The sequence below is a fragment of the Lampris incognitus genome, chromosome 6 (genome assembly GCF_029633865.1).
Source record: "Lampris incognitus isolate fLamInc1 chromosome 6, fLamInc1.hap2, whole genome shotgun sequence".
In the NCBI taxonomy this organism is placed as follows: domain Eukaryota; kingdom Metazoa; phylum Chordata; class Actinopteri; order Lampriformes; family Lampridae; genus Lampris; species Lampris incognitus.
In genome coordinates this window covers 35,388,175-35,405,329 of record NC_079216.1, presented here as the reverse complement: position 1 = coordinate 35,405,329, position 17,155 = coordinate 35,388,175, and the positions used below count along the sequence as shown (strand labels likewise).

At 41.2% G+C, this 17,155-nt stretch overlaps 3 protein-coding genes across 9 annotated transcripts; all 3 read right to left on the bottom strand.

Moving 5' to 3' along the window:
- Nucleotides 1–82: 82 nt before the first annotated feature.
- Nucleotides 83–13,624, bottom strand: rnf141 (ring finger protein 141). Of its 7 annotated transcripts, XM_056281211.1 has the most exons (7): nucleotides 13,402–13,624; nucleotides 12,090–12,181; nucleotides 5,406–5,569; nucleotides 3,703–3,811; nucleotides 3,266–3,444; nucleotides 2,987–3,094; nucleotides 83–2,737 (listed from the first exon to the last, which is right to left on the bottom strand). In XM_056281211.1, the coding sequence occupies exons 3-7, from the start codon at nucleotides 5,540–5,542 to the stop codon at nucleotides 2,587–2,589; spliced, it is 684 nt and encodes a 227-aa protein (XP_056137186.1). In that variant the 5' UTR covers nucleotides 5,543–5,569; nucleotides 12,090–12,181; nucleotides 13,402–13,624; the 3' UTR covers nucleotides 83–2,586. The 7 variants fall into 7 exon arrangements, with proteins under 7 accessions (XP_056137186.1, XP_056137190.1, XP_056137192.1 ...); XM_056281215.1 differs by lacking the exon at nucleotides 12,090–12,181 and having other exon boundaries at nucleotides 13,402–13,426; XM_056281217.1 differs by lacking the exons at nucleotides 12,090–12,181; nucleotides 13,402–13,624 and adding an exon at nucleotides 7,984–8,093.
- On the bottom strand, nucleotides 9,567–11,236 carry LOC130114515 (piggyBac transposable element-derived protein 4-like). The gene is given in 4 exon segments (XM_056282391.1): nucleotides 9,567–10,453; nucleotides 10,456–10,697; nucleotides 10,700–10,815; nucleotides 10,944–11,236. Coding segments are annotated over 4 exon segments (1,518 nt in total). The 3' UTR covers nucleotides 9,567–9,586.
- A 1,320-nt stretch (nucleotides 13,625–14,944) lies between the features above and the next one.
- Nucleotides 14,945–16,756, bottom strand: LOC130114443 (alpha-1,3-mannosyl-glycoprotein 4-beta-N-acetylglucosaminyltransferase C-like). Its single transcript, XM_056282326.1, has 3 exons — nucleotides 16,628–16,756; nucleotides 16,313–16,460; nucleotides 14,945–16,104 (listed from the first exon to the last, which is right to left on the bottom strand). Exons 1-3 carry the CDS (start codon nucleotides 16,754–16,756, stop codon nucleotides 14,945–14,947), a joined length of 1,437 nt encoding a protein of 478 aa, XP_056138301.1.
- Nucleotides 16,757–17,155: the final 399 nt, after the last annotated feature.

Genomic DNA, 17,155 nt, shown 5'->3' with positions numbered 1-17,155 from the left:
CACAGTGGTCTCATCTTTATTACAGTTTGACAAAACACAAGGCATTAAAGTGCAAAAAGTGAATATTTTCTCAATAATACAGTAAAAATGATAAGTTTCAATATATTATGCCTACATGTTAAGTTATTCTAATTCCTGCTTTCTGTATGACAAAAAAAAAGAAAGAAAAGCAACTAATCCCTTCACCGTGATTTTAAAGTAAATTGTTAAATAAGGATAGTTAGATACTCTCTCAGGCTGAAGCATTGAATTAGACAGTAGTCAGATTTTTGTAAAAAGGTCGCAGACCTAATTATTAGAAACAAACAAGAAAACCTAGTACAAATGTTATGCTCACGGTCAGGGGCTGTGATTTGGGATGACAAATGAATATTACTGCCAAGATTAATGCAGAGTTTAACTTAAGCTACTGTGCTATATTGAGTTATTATCATTCTCTCAGGCTTGAGGGTATGTGCTGCTTTTTTAAAACATGACCTCTGAAATGACCACACGACTGAATTTGAAGACGAGGCTCCAGACCGTACGGCCTCATTCTTTGGAAACAGACTCTGAAATATAAGATCTGGCCCTAAGCTGCAGATCTTTTAGTATTCTTGGTGGGGAACCAACCAAAGGTGGTCTCAGCCACCTCTCTGAAGATACAAAATGGTTGATGTAGTGCATAAAAGTATACAGATAGGAACGTTAAGAGCTACAGCATGTTTCCACAGCGTGTTGTGTCAATTGGGACAACTAAAATGTACTTTTGATCTCGTTTCATTTTCACGTTTAAGGGCCATTACATAAACAGAGAACAGCCTAATAATTATCTAATGTCTAATTTGGAAAATGTCTTGATGCATGCTCAATAAATCCAGGTAAGAAATCCACAGGAAATTGAATCATTTTGTCTAGACACAACATTTGAGAGGAATGTTTTGTCACTCATCTAATAGACCTCTTCAGTCTAAACTGACTGCAGGTATCCCCACCCTTTTAAAACAATACAGTGGCATAATGGCTGATAGTTTCATATGAAACCAATCATTGGTTTCGGTTGTTATGCAACTGTATTCTTAATAAGGGTGGGGATACCTGCAGTCAGTTGAGACTGAAGAGGTCACTTAGATGAGTGATGAAATGTTTCTCCCAGTAAACATTGTGTCCATTTGAACTGATTCAATTTTCTGTGAATTTGGAAAATGCTTTGTTTGAGTTTCTACTGAACCCATTATAAAACATCTCATGTTAGAGTATCATATCTGGAATAAAAAGTTTAAATATTGTTTAACGGGGATTATGTCTGAAAATTACCAACTTTATGCAAGATGTGTGTTACTCGTTGAATAACAGGTGAAAGAAATCCAAGAATTACAATGCCACATCAATCCCTACTTAAATTAAATAATTCATCAGTTTTCATTATCGAAAATTTTATTATGTTGATGAAATTATGGTTAGCTCACCACACTCTAATACTTATCTGCTACATGACTGAAATTTTACGCCTTAATTTTACTTGCAAACAAAGAGCTGCCCATTTCAAAATGTTATTCATCATTTTAAGTGCAATTTCGTGTTTAGATAATATGTATAGGCATGACCAAGCAAGTATGTTTACAACATATTTGTGGAAGGTTACCACAGTATCTATACAGCAATCAGATTAAAAATAGATCTTAAATTATGGAAAAGAAAAAGGAATTTCTATTTTAAAAACTTAAAACTTAAAAGATGACCAGTGCTATTTTCCACTAAGAGTCAATAGCAAGCAAGTTTTCTAAAAAATAGCAAACCCGTTAGACTCTGCACAAATCCAAACTAATAGTCAAACATCTGCTTCCGACCTGGATCAAAGCAGTATCATTACTTAAATGTCATCTTACAGTATGTGTACAAGACACAGGTCATATGCTGTGTGATGTGAGATATACACATGCAGTATCACATTACATAGGCTGGTTATAAGAGTAGTTTATGGTTTGGGGCCATGTTCAGTAATCTAACATGAGCATTACGAAAAACTTTGATGTATGCAGGTCACGCTTAGTTAAGTCTCTCAAAAAAAGTGTGCTGGCCTCAATCAACTTCCCTGATATCTGTTTCGGTCTCATCCGTAGCAATGTGAAAGGCAACACTGAACCTGAATCAGGTCTAAGATAATTGGTTCACTCCAGCCCCAAAGTCAACTCTGTCAGTTAGAGGTTAAATCAACCTCCGAAATGTATATACTCTCCTCATTCATTTTCGTGCATTAGAGAATAGACTACATTTTGTAATATCAAAAAAAACAAAACAAAATTTTTTTTTTACAATTTCATTGATACAACTACTACTTTTGCCAACTTACCAAGCTCACAGTTCCCAAAAAGAACCATTTATTTTACAGTGGTTCAAATGGGAAGGTTGGGTGAAGTAAATTTTGGAATTTGAAAGCTTTTTAGGTGATACTAAACCCCCAAATGGGACCCAAAACACCCAATGTATCAGAAAAAAGACTACTTTCTTCACTGTTGTTCGATTCCCCCACCCAATAAAACTAAATCATGAAATACTCTCTGATTTGATTGCTCTCCTCATCAAAGTGGCTCAGTGTGTTGGGTGTTAAGGTCTGTGCGGGTGGCCTGCCTCATCTGCCAAGTTGAGAATGTAACCAGCGATGTCATCCTCTGTAGGGGCATCGGACATCACCCACGATTCATTGGCAGCGGTCACTTGCAGGCGACATATCGGGCAGTTTCGGCTGTGTCCACTCCTACCAAATATATGTTGATGCTAGTCAGTATTTGTTTATGCTTATATCCAGGGAAGTTTTCATATTTTGTGGAATAATATTTACATGATTTCAGAGGCAAAGAACAAACATTGGAACAAAGACAAAAGGCTACGAATTCAGGTAAAATCTGTGTGTGTGTGTGTGTGTGTGTGTGTGTGTGTGTGTGTGTGTGTGTGTGTGTGTGTGTGTGTGTGTGTGTGTGTGTGTGTGTGTGTGGGGTAATCTTACCATTTGTCGATGCACTTCTGACAAAAGCTATGTGCACAGGGCAGAATCAGGTCTGACTTTCCATCCATGCAGATACAACACTCCTCCTCATCAGTCAACTGCTTTACCCTGCAATGGCGACAAACCATACATCCATTTTAACAAACCTTTAACACAAAAAATTCATGACACAAAAGCACTTAAACAGAAACTGAACAGCTTCAGAGTGTAGCCGGTCCCAGACACGTTCTTAATGATGGTGTATAGTTCTTTCTGAAATTAGACCTCTTCAGTACTAACCTGCCCATCCACATGCTGGCCTGGCAGGAGTCTGTAGAGGGCAGTTGCATGGAGGGCCCAGTGGCGCCCTCTGCTGACAGCACCTCGGCAGCCTGGCTGGTGATGTCGTGGTAGAGCTGGATGAACTGGTAAAGGTTCATAATGCGGGACGCCTCCAATATACCATCCTCCTTGTTGATCTGGTGGGGAAACGGAGCCAGTCCATAACTGCTTATGCTACACAGACTTATTGATAAGGTGCAAAACAGTGTCACACAAGAACACACTCATATGCATATAAACACACACACACACACACATGCGTGCACACGCACGCACACACACAGCTTTTCTAATGTTCTTTTTCTCTCTCATGTATGCACGCACACAGACCAATGCATGCAAAGGGTGCGTGTGTGTCCATATTGCAGCGTCTGAGATGGTTGATTTGTTCTCACCTTGGTGCAGACTATCCTCACTGCCACCTTCCACAGAGCAGTGGCATCTGAGCCTGGCTGCACCTCAAAGAGCAAATGCTTCTGCTGCCCAGCAGCTAGCTTGGCAGTACTGGGAGACATCCGGCAGAGAAAGAAAAAGAAAAGGTCAGACTCTAAAAGAGTCACACCTCGTCATTCACTTGCTTGAGTCCTAAACACTGATTCTCAAGTGTGAACACTATAAAGTACAGTCACACCGTTTACAGTTTCTTTCCATTTGTAAAATTTGTGAGATACATAAATGGCTTTCTACCGACTTTTTGCCAGCATTTTGCATACTATTCAGAAGATTCAGAGGATTTTTCCTAAATTATTTTATTTCCCTTTCCTTGTTCATAAGTAGATATATCATTTATCTAATGTTGTGTCAGGTCTTATGCATTTCACATTAGCGACACATGTGGTCAAAATGTGTCTTTTTGTATGCTTACTTTGTAAATAAAATCAACTTCTGACTCTGTTAAACTGTATGCTCAATACACATACATGCTCATATACACACATATAAACACAAATAGATGCACGCAAGCTCACATGACATATATATCTTGGAAGTTGTTGAGTGCTCTTGTTTTGCTTTGGATTAAAGTCCTTTTTTGTCCTTTAAAACCTTTACAGTAAAACCTAAAGTATAAATTAACTGGTTCAAGTTGATAAAATTAAAAGGTATATCATTAATATCATGCATATTTTTATATTTCAGTCATTGTATTCTTATTCTGCTTGTTCAAATTTCTTGTATTAGCTAAGATGGCTGAAAATGTTTACATACAGCATAGTAACAGCTTTTCTGTTTCTCTTGCCACGACTCGGCAAGAAATCAGTACTGCCACTCAACGGGCCTAATTCTGTCTTTTAGTGTCTAAGAGAGAGCTAGGCAAAATATAAACAGGTACAGGTAGGAGCCTAATGTTTGGGAATAGACTGGGTTGAGTACTTTGATACAATACTTAAACAGCGCATACGAGCAAAGTTGTTCACATAAATTGTTTCAATCAATTCATAAAAAAACCTCCATTTTGTTACCCTGCCAAGTAAGATACACACTCTTGCCAACAGATTTTAAAATGCTAGAAGACATTACAGTCGCTGTATCAAACCATAAGCACTTCGATTAAATTGGAAACAAGTGTAAGACTTTTTCTGCTTTTCTACCCCCATGATTATCAGAGGCCTATGCTTTTTTTGCCCAATTTGGTAATGTTAATTGGCTACTTGTACCAACTAGTTTTATATCTTAAAAGCTATATTAATCAAGTTGAACTGTCTAGACTAAGTAGCCATAGGCATTTATTAGCAATGGGGATGGGGGGGGGGTTGATTCTGTGCATGGCTGTGACTACTGAACCGTGACAATTCTAAAACCGCAGCACTTCCGCTGAATCGCACTTTTGAAGCACAACTAAGAGATGCTTTAAAGAAATTTGATGCAATGATTTTTACATCTCTGAATGCTTGAATTTCAATCATTTGAATGTTTACTCAGGGAAGCAAACTCATGCCTTAAGACTTTGTAAGACATGGGGCTGTATGTTGTATCATTGAACATGGAGGTACCTGCCGATTCCCTGCCCTAGTATTTACAGACATTCTTAAGGAGGTGTTTTATGGTCTTGAACCCTTTGTACTAGTTAGTTTTCTGGAACAGCATGTGAAAGCCTTACACATCATTAAGTTCAGCCACTCTTGCCAGAAACTCCTCGTAGGTGAGGTAGCTGCTGTCACGCACCAGCCCAGCATGTTTCACCAGCTTCTCAGGCAGACGGGTCATCACCGCTTGGCCTGAAAGTTGCTGGCCCATCCTGACTGAAGCACTCACACGACAGTACTGCTGGGAGACAAGGTTAGGAAAGCCTGTGAGGTAATATGGAAGTGTTACAAGTCAACAATAACTTCAGGATTAGTTAGGCATTTGTTTCAACTCCTGCCACTTTGGCAGGTAGCAAGTATAACTTTGAGGTCCAGCTTAAAAAAAAAATATCCAGATGACTGGAAAGTATATCTTAAGCCAGACTTAGTCATTATCAGCAAGTTATCCAGACAAACAGCTAAGAAAACCACTGGTTTTGAATGGCACCATCTCCAGGACCTTTTTGGTTCCAGGTCCAGGAGATGTACAGAAGATGATCACTCTGGCAAATGCCTTGTTCCTAGCACTCCTGTCTGGGCAGTGTTACAGGATTTTCAAGACAATAGAAATGCCAGGGAAAGGAAAGATTTCTTTCCTCAAGCAATAGTCCTCATCATCAACTGACCTGTCACCACCCCACCATAGGAACTAATGGTCAACTGGCATCCAGAACCAGTCATTCACTCACCTCATTAGCCTACTCATTACGTCTGCATGATACATGACACTGCCTGCATGAGCATTTGTAAATATATAATGTACTAGTATTCATAAATTACTTTTTTTTTTACACAATTATTTTCCTTTTTTATTTCTCTGTCTTGTCGTATGTCAGCAACAAATGAAAGCAAAAGAAAATGTTGTTGCTATGACACTACGATAAACTCTGTTGACACAAGAATGTTGTCTATGAAAACACAAAATGGAAAATAAAAACCTTCTAATTTTGAATTACTTGCCACTACGGTCAGTAAACATAAAAGTTAAGTCTTCCACCTTTCAAACTAGAGATTTCTTACAGATTAATCATAATTTGTCATGTCAAATAACAGCAACGTACACTTGACACAGTGGATGATGCCTAGTTTGACTGCTTCACCACAAAGCTCGCAAATAAATACATACATGAAACAAAATAAAAAAATAATAGGTGTCACTGGCAGCAAATTGGCTGTGCCGAATCAGAAATTAAGTCCTATTAGAGACTGTTAGTTGTTTTGATGAAGACACACAACAGATTAGTTGGTGTTTAATCGATAAGCTTGACGTCGTACACAACAGCTAATACGCTAAGTGCTAACGTTCCTTCGCCTAAACATCCCGTACCGTTTTCACTGCCACTGGAGGGACGACGAAAAGCGTCAACATAACCAACTAGCATTACACACAAAAGCCCGACTCATTTAGCCGCGGTAACCCAACCTGCTGCAGTTAAGGTGGCAATCTTCGCAACATCCGCAGACAAAGAGGACTAAAATTGTGTATCGTATTGGTTAAATAAGATGGTTTCTTACCAAGAACTGCACTCGGTGCACATGACTGAGTATTTATTGAGTAAACTCGGCGGCTAGATGAACCAGCCTTACAGCTGCCTTTTGTTTTGACAGGACGCTGTCGCTGGTTGATGACGTACGGATCGCCTAGTCAGACGTCTTCTTCTTCGTTTTAATAGCGAATTTGCAACCGTGCGGAGCATTATCGCCATCAACTGTCGTGTTACGTTGTGACTAAATTCTCCTATCCAATCTAGAAAAAAATTCTTCCCCAACCGTCACCCCATTCTCAACTATAATTTATCAATCTAAACTCTGAGAGGGCCTGAAATCTGCCGTCCTTTCATGACCTGTATGCCTCCAGGATTCTGAGGCGAGCAGCAAAGATCCTATCCGACCCTTCCCACACAGGCCATGGTCTCGTCATAAAACTCCCCTCTGGCAAGAGGCTATGGTCTATAAAAACCAGAACCTCACGCCACAAGAACAGCTTATTTCCTACAGCAGTAGACCTTTATAACAAGCCCTCAGACACCCATAGTGCCTGACAGCGCCGCCCTGCCACCCCCTTATATCTTCCCTGCTGTGCTCTCTGTATATGGACACCCTGCATAAAACATGCATTACCCTTTAAATAACTGTTATTCTGTTAATAACTTAAAAAAATTATATATTTATTTATTTATTTATTTATTATTATTGTTGGGTTTTTTTTTTGTAGCTACAGCTCCTGCCACCTATGGTTGGACATCAGGGGCTGCTGTGTGGTCTCATGTTCAGCTCTGAACGGGTGCTGATTGTACCTTTAATTTTTACTGTTAAGTTTTCCCTCTTGCAATAACATATCAAGACAAAGTCCTTGTATGCTCATGTACTTGGCAATAAATCTGATTCTGATTCTGAAAGCCTCTCTCAACAGCCTCTGCACTTCCTCTCCTGTAAGTCCCACAATATCCAAAAACTTTGTTGCTGCTTCAACCTCTATCTCTAATCGTCGCTGATTTCCTTTATGCCTCATTGGCGCAGTTAATCACCATGGCCAGAAATGCAAGGAACTTAATCTTTTCCTTACAAATAATAATAATAACAACAATAATAATAATTCATCATGCTTCCTACCTGATTTGTTCTCCCATGCCTCTTGAATCTTTTCTTTCCTAGCTGCTTCCTCGTGGCTTAGCCCTCTCTTGGACTTTATCCTCATGACTTCCATCTCCGTTTTTCTCTTTGGACAGTCTGCTTGCCATGCCTCATGACTCCCACCACACTACACTTGGGTTCTTTTCCACAGTTTCTCCTGCTGCATGTCTCATCTCCACATTTACCACACATCCCCAAATCATGTTCACACACAAGTGAGCTGTGTCAAAAATGTCCAACAATGTCGGCACTGAATAGGTTTGGGAACAAAATGCCTTGCTGGGAAACTGATATGATCCAAGAGTACTTTGTCAGGCAATATTTCTGATTTAAAATGCTACATAACAGATCTTGTTGCACACCTTTCTCCGTCATCCATCCTATGGAGCCAGACTTGCTACGGATAAGCTTTTTTATTTCTTTTGTGGCAAGTCTCGAATTAATTGCTAAGTGTATTACTTCTCACATAGGTAACTCTTACAACTTGTTTTCAAATTAAACCATCATACATGCATACATCATACATACATGATATTGTAGCGAATTCGGGGGGCAACCACAGGAACCGCCGTAGCCGGGACGCGATCCACATCTCCCGTATCATGGGAGACATCGCTAACCGCTCGACTAGATTGCTCCCGCGGTGCGCGACATACGGTTCGCCTCCCGGCTGCGACGGCTCCTGTGGTTGCCCCCCCCCCCCGAATTCGCTACATTGGCGTCAGAAGTGGAATACGCGCGGACGCGCTTTCCCGAAGGAGGGGGGGGGGTAGTATAACGTGCATGGATAACTAGACACGTTAGCCCTTGGCTAACGAGTCAGACCCTTTAGTGGAGCGGTTGGCGATGTATCTCGCGGTGCGGAAGATACGGGTTCGCGCTGCGGCAGTTCCTGTGTTTGCGCCCTGAATTCACTACAATATGTTGTAATTCATGAACCGCGACACGCATTTCGAATTGGTCAGCCCCCCCCCCCACACACACACAACACCACCATCCCCTCGCTCCCAAACTTTGAACCGACTTTGACTTCCAAGGTTACGTTACAGCTAACACATTGCGCTGTGTTCGAAAGCTGTTTCTGTCCCGTGTGTTTGCGGGTCAATTTTGAACCCTCAGTCCAAAACACTCAAAAACAATGACTATCATCCAATATTGTTTTTACTACATCGTAACTAACTTATTATGCATGAATGTTGTAATTTTATTTTATGGTCCCAAGACACATTACACCACATATTTTTAAGTTAAAAATGGGATTAAATTCACTCATTATATTCCCTATAGTGAAGACAGTGGATAATTATGTTATCTGACTATAAAAGACTAATGTTAGAATACAATTTCTAAAAAAAGTTTGTAGAACTTTATACTATTAACTATAGTAACCTCTGTGGTTTTATGGGTCAAAATTGACCCATATAGATTTATGTTAGAAAAAGATAAAAAAACAAGCCTTTTTTCATAAAACACAACTTTATTTGATTCAAAATAGCAGATTAAAATTAAACACAAACATGAACAAAGGTGTTTCTGTGTATCCAGTGTGTGTGTGTGTGTCTTTGTGTCTATGTGTGTGTGTTCATATGCATGAATCACAGTATTCAATTGTTTGAGCGTGCTCCCTGCAGATGTATTTTTTGCAAGTGTGGCAAGTCGTGCTGGTTTTTCTGTCCTTGTTGGGAAGGCAGGACTGGCACCTCTTTCTCTTGCTGCCACTGGCGTCTTCTGGCTCAGTCCTAGTGGAGGTTGCTGGTGGGGTTGCAGCCTGCAGCTCTCTCACCAAGTTGGCAGAGCCAGGAGTTCGGGGAACCGACTGACGTTGTTGAATGTGGGGATTCACCAGAGCTCTCCCCAGCTCCTGAAGAAAGAGCCTCCTCTTGTTGAACTTGCCGTTGTTCCACCCAGGATTTATTTCAGTCCACACCACGAACACATTGTAGGCTGAGACATCAAGAATGTTATAAAAGACAGCCAATGGCCACCGGGCCGTCTTCCTTTGGCAAGTGTACGTGCCAGTGACCTTGTCGAGGTTGTCGACTCCGCCTTTGTTCCTGTTGTAGTCCAGGATAATGTTTGGCTTTTTGTCCTCCCTACTGCTCACAGCAGCATTCTTGTGGAGGGTGGACATCATGACGACATTTTTCCTTTTCTTTGGACAGTATGACACCGTTGTGGTGGTCTCCGTAAATGCAAACTTTGAGGAGAGAGGGGCTCTGTCCTTTGTGTCTAGCAGTGCAGAAGGAAGCTCGGGTTTATTCTTCCTGACTGTTCCTACCATTGTCAGTTTTTTCTTCAGCAGTTCTTGGCCGAGGGCGTAAGATGTGAAGAAGTTATCACAGGTGATGTTGTGCCCTTGAAGCCCCTGTGTCATGTCCAGCACCACCCGGATGCCTTGATTTTTCTCTGCCACTCCACTTGCAGATTTTCCAGTGCATACTTGCGTGTTTGCATGTTCCATGCATAGCTGGTCCTGGCATCGCACGCTGCCCAGATTTTAATCCCGTATTTCCCAGGTTTGCTTGGGATATACTGCCTGAAGGGACAGCGGCCTCTGAACGGGACCAGTCACTCATCTACAGTGACCTCTGGCCCTGGATTGTAGATGCATGGCAAGCGTTCCACCCACTTGTCCCAAAACTCCCTAATGGGAGCAAGTTTGTCATGAGCACAGCAAGCAACTCTGGCTTCCGATTGTCAAAGTGAATGACTCTTGACAAGACATGGAAGGTTTGAAGTGACATGGTCGCACGAAAAATACTCCGGCCTCTCTCTGCGTCCCATAGGCTGGCAGTAGCCTCATTATTGGATCTGTAAGGCAAGGCAATACAAGGCAGGTTTATTTGTATGCCACATTTCAACAACAAGGGCAAAAGAAACACATTATAAAAGGACATTTGAGTTCATAAGAGAATAAAAGTACAATGCAGAATACACACCTGTACATGCCAGCAAGAAGCAACAGCCCAAAGTAAGCATCCAGATAGGTTTTGTCTATTTCCTTCCAACTGTTGCCAAACACTCTTCTCCCTTCCAGGTTTGTCATCTCAATCAAGATAGTCTGGATAGACTGTGATATGAATAGCTTAAATGCTGTCTTTATATCTTGGACATGTGACACTGCAAATCTAGTGGCCTCAGGGGTCATTCTGATGATGTTCTGAGCTTGTGCTCGGCATTTGGTTTCATAAGGGATCTTGGACCATGCCATCTTGCTGTTGTTCTCGCTCATCCAGGCCTACTTCCTCATCAGATGTGTCTTCATCATGTTCAGGCACATACTCCACATCATCTTCATCTCAGACACATCTTCTTCAATTTCAGCCTTGATCTCTCTCCCCCAAAGCCTGATCTCCCTCCTCAAAGATGTGATCAAGAGCCTCACGGGCAGTGAAAAATCTTTTGGTCATTGTGAAATCGACAGATACTGCTGAATGAAACTCAAATAAACTTGGCAGAGATATTTATAGATGTTTATGCGAGACAATCTGTGCAATGTTGTTCATGCCACGCCCCCCACAAGATGATCAAAGACGACACTGTACTGCGAGAAAATAATTGTTCCCGTGAAGGAAGGGGTGTGTGTTCAGGTTCAAGTTGAATTTCAGTGTCAGTGTCCATATTCTTTGAGAAAGGTTGAGTTCCCGTGGGGGGAGGGGTGCCAGAGGGATTGGGAGTACAAGGGCATACTGCGAGAAAATAATTGTTCCCGTGGAGGAAGAGGGTGGAGCGGGGGGTGTCCAAAGTCAAAGATGAATCTTGATTGAGCCAAATTTGACCCAGTTACCCACAACATTTCAACGCACTGCTGGGTCTTCCCAGACCCGAACACCAAATGACACACTTTTTTTTGTAGAGAGACCTTCAGAATTGGCTAAGATAGTCAAAATAAGTTTTGTAGTGTTCATATAGCTGTTGTGGAGGATATCATAATGCCTTGTTCCAATAATTAAAAAAAAAACTAGATTGTAGTTATTATATAATTTTAACTTGAAATGGGTCACGGCAGACCCGAACACAACATAAATAAGACACTAAAGAATAGGTCTCCACGTATAGAATTCAAAAAGAAACGTCAAACTCACCACTGTTCCTTAAATATTGCCGAAGAACTGTCTCCGTTTGTTGTTGTTCCGGATGAAGTTGCTGGCAATCCCAAACTTTCGTTGGCATTGCCCTGAAAAAAATCCGTTATTTTTTCGGCGTTTCAATTGTTCAGTAAAAGTTAACTAGATAACCAAAGAATGGAGTGGCGGTTTAACGTTAAGTGTATGACAGGAGCAGTGTTGAGGTGTGATAAATCGATTCACGTCACATGACACAGTTAGCCAATACATCTTAAGATAACAGAATTTAGTGCTTTCTGATAGGCTGTGGGGGGCACACAGGGAAGCAGTTTATCATACATGTGGCTACCGACGGATTCGATTTTTTTACATGTTTAATGTTGAAAAGTCCATTCTGCCCTGCGGTCAGGCCAAGTTCAGGGCAGTTCAACCCGTCACACCCCAAGCTCAATTTACCATGCAACGTAATTTTGGTGAGACACATAGTTCACAAAGCAAGCGTTTTATCATTGTATTATAAAATGTAATTCTTCTCTCTCTTGGATCGGATCGGTTTTCCACCAGTTCTCCGTTTATTCAGAACACAACTATGCTTGCATGAACAGTGCTTTATTAGGTTTTATGAAAGGCGCTTTAAAAAGTAAGTGTATTATAACAATACAGTTCTCTCGCTCGCTCGCACGCACACAATCCCGTTTTTTGTTTTTGTTTCTCCCTCTCTTACTGGAAGTAGACAAAATGGAGAGAGGGAAGTGAGGATGGTGTCTTGATGCATGGCTGGCTGCAGGGAACAGGAAATGTCAAACAAACAAGAAGCAAACAAAACACCTCTAGTGTGCAGACAGAGAGCAGGAAATGAAATTCAGGAGGAGGAGCGGATGCAAGCGACAGGAAGTGAGATAAAAGTAGATGGTGTGTGTGTGTGCGCGCGCTAGAAGTATGCCATTCCGGCATTCCCCAAATCAAATGCTCAGGTCCCAGAGTTGGAGATGTTGACGGAGTTGTCTTTTCTATTCAAAACACTAGTTTTAGTTCAACAGTGGCTCGATTGGTAGCATGGTAATAGATAATACTGGCAGGATAGGTTTCATGGTTTCAGACAGAGGGTGGTACTTGTAATGACCTATTTTTCACTCTCACAGATGATAACACCGTTTCTGAATTAGCCGTGGAACTTCGGCATGTTTATTTCGCTCCATGCATAACGTGCACATAATCCGACTGACCCTCGTCTACCTTCCCGCTCCCGTGGCTGCTCTGTTTTACTATCCCATAATTCCCTGTGTCCTTAAAGGTGTATTCCCCTAATACTGAACATCACAGTACTCACCCTGAAAGGGGACTCTGATCCTTGATAGTACTGATGACTCCTGGAACAGTGTTCAACACACGAGGAACACTTGCAATCTGATAGACCAGTAGACCTACTCCTCTCAAAACGCAAATATCCAGAGGTCAGCATTTATTCTTTCAGTTTGCAAAGAGAAGATAATATGACGCAAACACGGGGTAGGTATTTTACTATGAGGGATCCGCAAAGAGTACATGATACCGGTCTGCTTCTGGTCCAGTATGAAATACTATGACGCTTTTGTCGCTGTGCCACAGTTTCACCGCAAGGTGGCAGCAAGATGCAATCATACCGTGAAAGTATACGTCATTACAGACCTGAGTCTAATGATGAAGGATGAAATTTAATTTTCTTAAATAAATGGAAAACCGATTCTGCTTTTTGGAGGAGATACGTTGATTTTTCTCTTCTCTACTTAGTCTCACTTGTATCTAGACTTTGAGAATGATTCTGATTTTGATTATGACAATATCCATTGTCTTGAAACAAGTAAAATTATCATACTCATTTTGAGATAGTGCCACAAAATTGTATATTTTGTAAAGAACAAATGGATGAGCTCATGCCATTGGCAGTTTTTTTTTAAAAGAAACACTTAATACTAAGCAGAACTTCATGAAATGAATTGACTGAACTCTTCTTTTTTTTAACAGTGTATTCTCAGTCGTTTAACTCCGTTATTGGTACTGCCAGTGACTCGCAATGGCACCATTGGACAAGTCCTCAAACAAGGTGTAAATATGCTGGCTAGCATTGCTAGTCTTCAGCTACTGAGAGCTCCTGACCAAGTCAGCCATCAAGTTAGTCTAAAGAGCCAGAACAATGGACATAAAGAATCCCTTTATCCTTGATTTTCCTGCTCACACAGAATTATGAACATATTTAATCACAATCAATTTGGCTCAGTGTGCTCACATGATCAAAACTATATTATAGCACAAATTTGATCCACTTTTATGTTCAGAGTCTTCCTTCCTTTATGTTTAACTCTAAAAATGTTGGAGGGAGTATTTAGATAAATAATTATATAACTAGGCCTGTATTTTGTTATGACCTTGGTGCAATCAACAATAATAGCACTGTCTGTCTTAACCTATGTAAATCTTACCATTTGACCCAAATGAAAGGCAAACTGCACACAGTGACGAGAAAATTGGTCCACAGGTGCATAATGGCAGGCAAAGTGCACAGTTACTAGACTAAAGATTTTAAAATGTTTTGAAGTGAAATTCTGTCACTCTCATACAGTTATAGGACACACTGATATGACCAAGTAAGAGCAATTTCATATACAGATGCTTTTGTTCAGAAAGAAACATCACTAGAAAGGCTGCATACAGATCTCTCAATTTAATTCATAGCGGAAAAAAAAACAATGAAAACGTTGATCTCTCAAGAATCCAAGAAAATATGGATAGTTTCAAAATGCACAAATAGGAATCCTCCAACAGTAGTCCAAAATAAACTGTGAAACATTCAAAACTAATACATTTAGATAGCAAAGGAAATTGTCCCATTTCTCTTACTGACTTACTGGCTGTGTAGTCCACAAGCTGATAGTTCTTATGATAAGCCATTCTCTCTGACTGGCAGTAATGACTATTCGTATGCATTCCATGTCAAAGCCGATCTTGTGGTCCACGTTGTGAACCTCAATGGTGCCACGTTTAAACTCTCCTAATGTAATGTAGGAAGTACATTGCCTCCCTTGCTTGGTTTCCACCAGCTTTTGCCCCACTTCCAGAGCACCGTGGTGCAGAATGTCATTCTGACGATCATCTATACCTGTAACGATTTTAATTTTGCTGATTTTTGTTGATTTGTTGAACACAATAACAAAAAAGTCTCCAGTGCAGGGAGGCTTCCCCCAGAAATATTCATCAGCTATGCTGCTGTACGCCTTAGTAGCATCATAGTTTTCAAACACATTGATGTTTGTGTAAAGGCTAGCGGGAGGGTTGTCAGGTATGTCTATGGAGTCTTCCTCAAAGTCGTCATCCTTTAATTTATTCTCTGCTCCTCTGTAAGAGGAGTAATAGCCCATATGTTGGAACAGCGAGGGCTTGAAGCGGATCACGTCCTTCTGGGCCAGAAGGCCTCTGAAGTGAATGAGGAGCCAGTCACAGGGCATCTCCTGGTAAAACATCAGAAGGAAATGAGCCAGTCGAGGCAGGTCTCTGGAGTGGTAGAGCTTCCCAATATAACCCAGCTTGGAGAACTCCAGCATCACCCAGTAGGAACCTTCTCTGGAGGTGATCACCTTCTTCAAGGCTGTCAGGAAGTTCCTGGAGCAGTGCACATCGTCCTCTAACATCATGTAGAAGTGAGAGAGGTTTGTACAGAAGTTGAGGAGGAAGGCATAGTCCACGTTCTGCTTGGAACGGAAACGCACTCTGTCCTCCGGGTCATTGTAGTTTCTTTTCAGCCCATCCAGAGATGGGTAATACTCCTCTGGAGCATGGATCACCAGGAGGCGTCCGGCTATAATGTGGTGGGCAAACTTCCTGGTGATCTCCTGCACCAGGTTTTCACACCAGACCAGGTCAAAGTCTGCCAGATGGACCACAACCACAATCTCTTTAAGTTCCTCATAACTGGACTGATCAAAGATGGATTTGATGGTCTCCAGGAGGTAATTGCCTCTTTTTCTCTTGACTGATGACAAGCCAATGGTGAGATACTCTGCAAATAAAAACATCTTTTGGTAAAATGCACTACTGAAATCTTGAACAACCTGTCAGATTGTTAGCAATCAGCGATGATTAGAGCTCAGACTGATGACTGATGTCAAACAAATGCTATTGTGCCATTTATTTTTTTTGGGGGGGGGGTAAAATCTCAGGTGGTGCATACTTCAAATAAGTTTGAGTGCTAAGGTGGAAATACTTACTTTTACGTGGCAGAGGGATTCCTGCAAGGTAGCGATATGTCACATTTATGGTACCAGAGAAATTGGAAAGATCTCTGAATGTGTGGACGTATCTTTCAGAGTTTGCGGGATGTATCACCGTCTCTCCAAGTTGTCTTTTTTCAGCCTCCTAAAAAAAAAAATCTTCACATTCAATTCAACACAGTCAATCTGCTCTGAATCTAAATCTTTGATGAAGGCATGCAACACATTATAAAGCGCAAAGATGGAGCATAACGTTTGGATACAAGGCTCAACGAGATTCCTGGGAGACTATTTCGTAGCCAAACAACTTACCAGCACATATTCATTATCCATGTTGAGATTTAAAAACAGGAGAAAGGTGATGAGAATGCCAAGGAGAGGAAAGGCAGAACGTTTCCGGAAACACCTCATCTTGTCCACCACCTTCCACAGCAGCCTCATTATCAGGTCTCTCACTGTCGGGACACACACACACACACACATACACAGAACAAGGAGTCGGCTATCAGGGGCTATCTTTGTCACATGAGTGGGAAGCTACTAACCAAGCTACATTTGATTTTCAATATTTCTTTTGCCTTAATGCAAATTTGGTATCTTACTTTCATGTCACCAGTCAGTGGCAGGGCTTTGAGGATGGAATCACAAAGACCACATCACTTATTCTGATCAGGAGGGATCGGTTATAAATGAAAAAAGATCCATATTTGAAGTGAGAGGACACCTCAGTAATGTGAGCCGCTCAGTAAGAACAGCACAAGAGAGATGCTGAAAAGAATAGTAAATATCTTAAAACTGCTGTTTTGCCGCTGAATAATGACATCAACACAGGGAAGCATC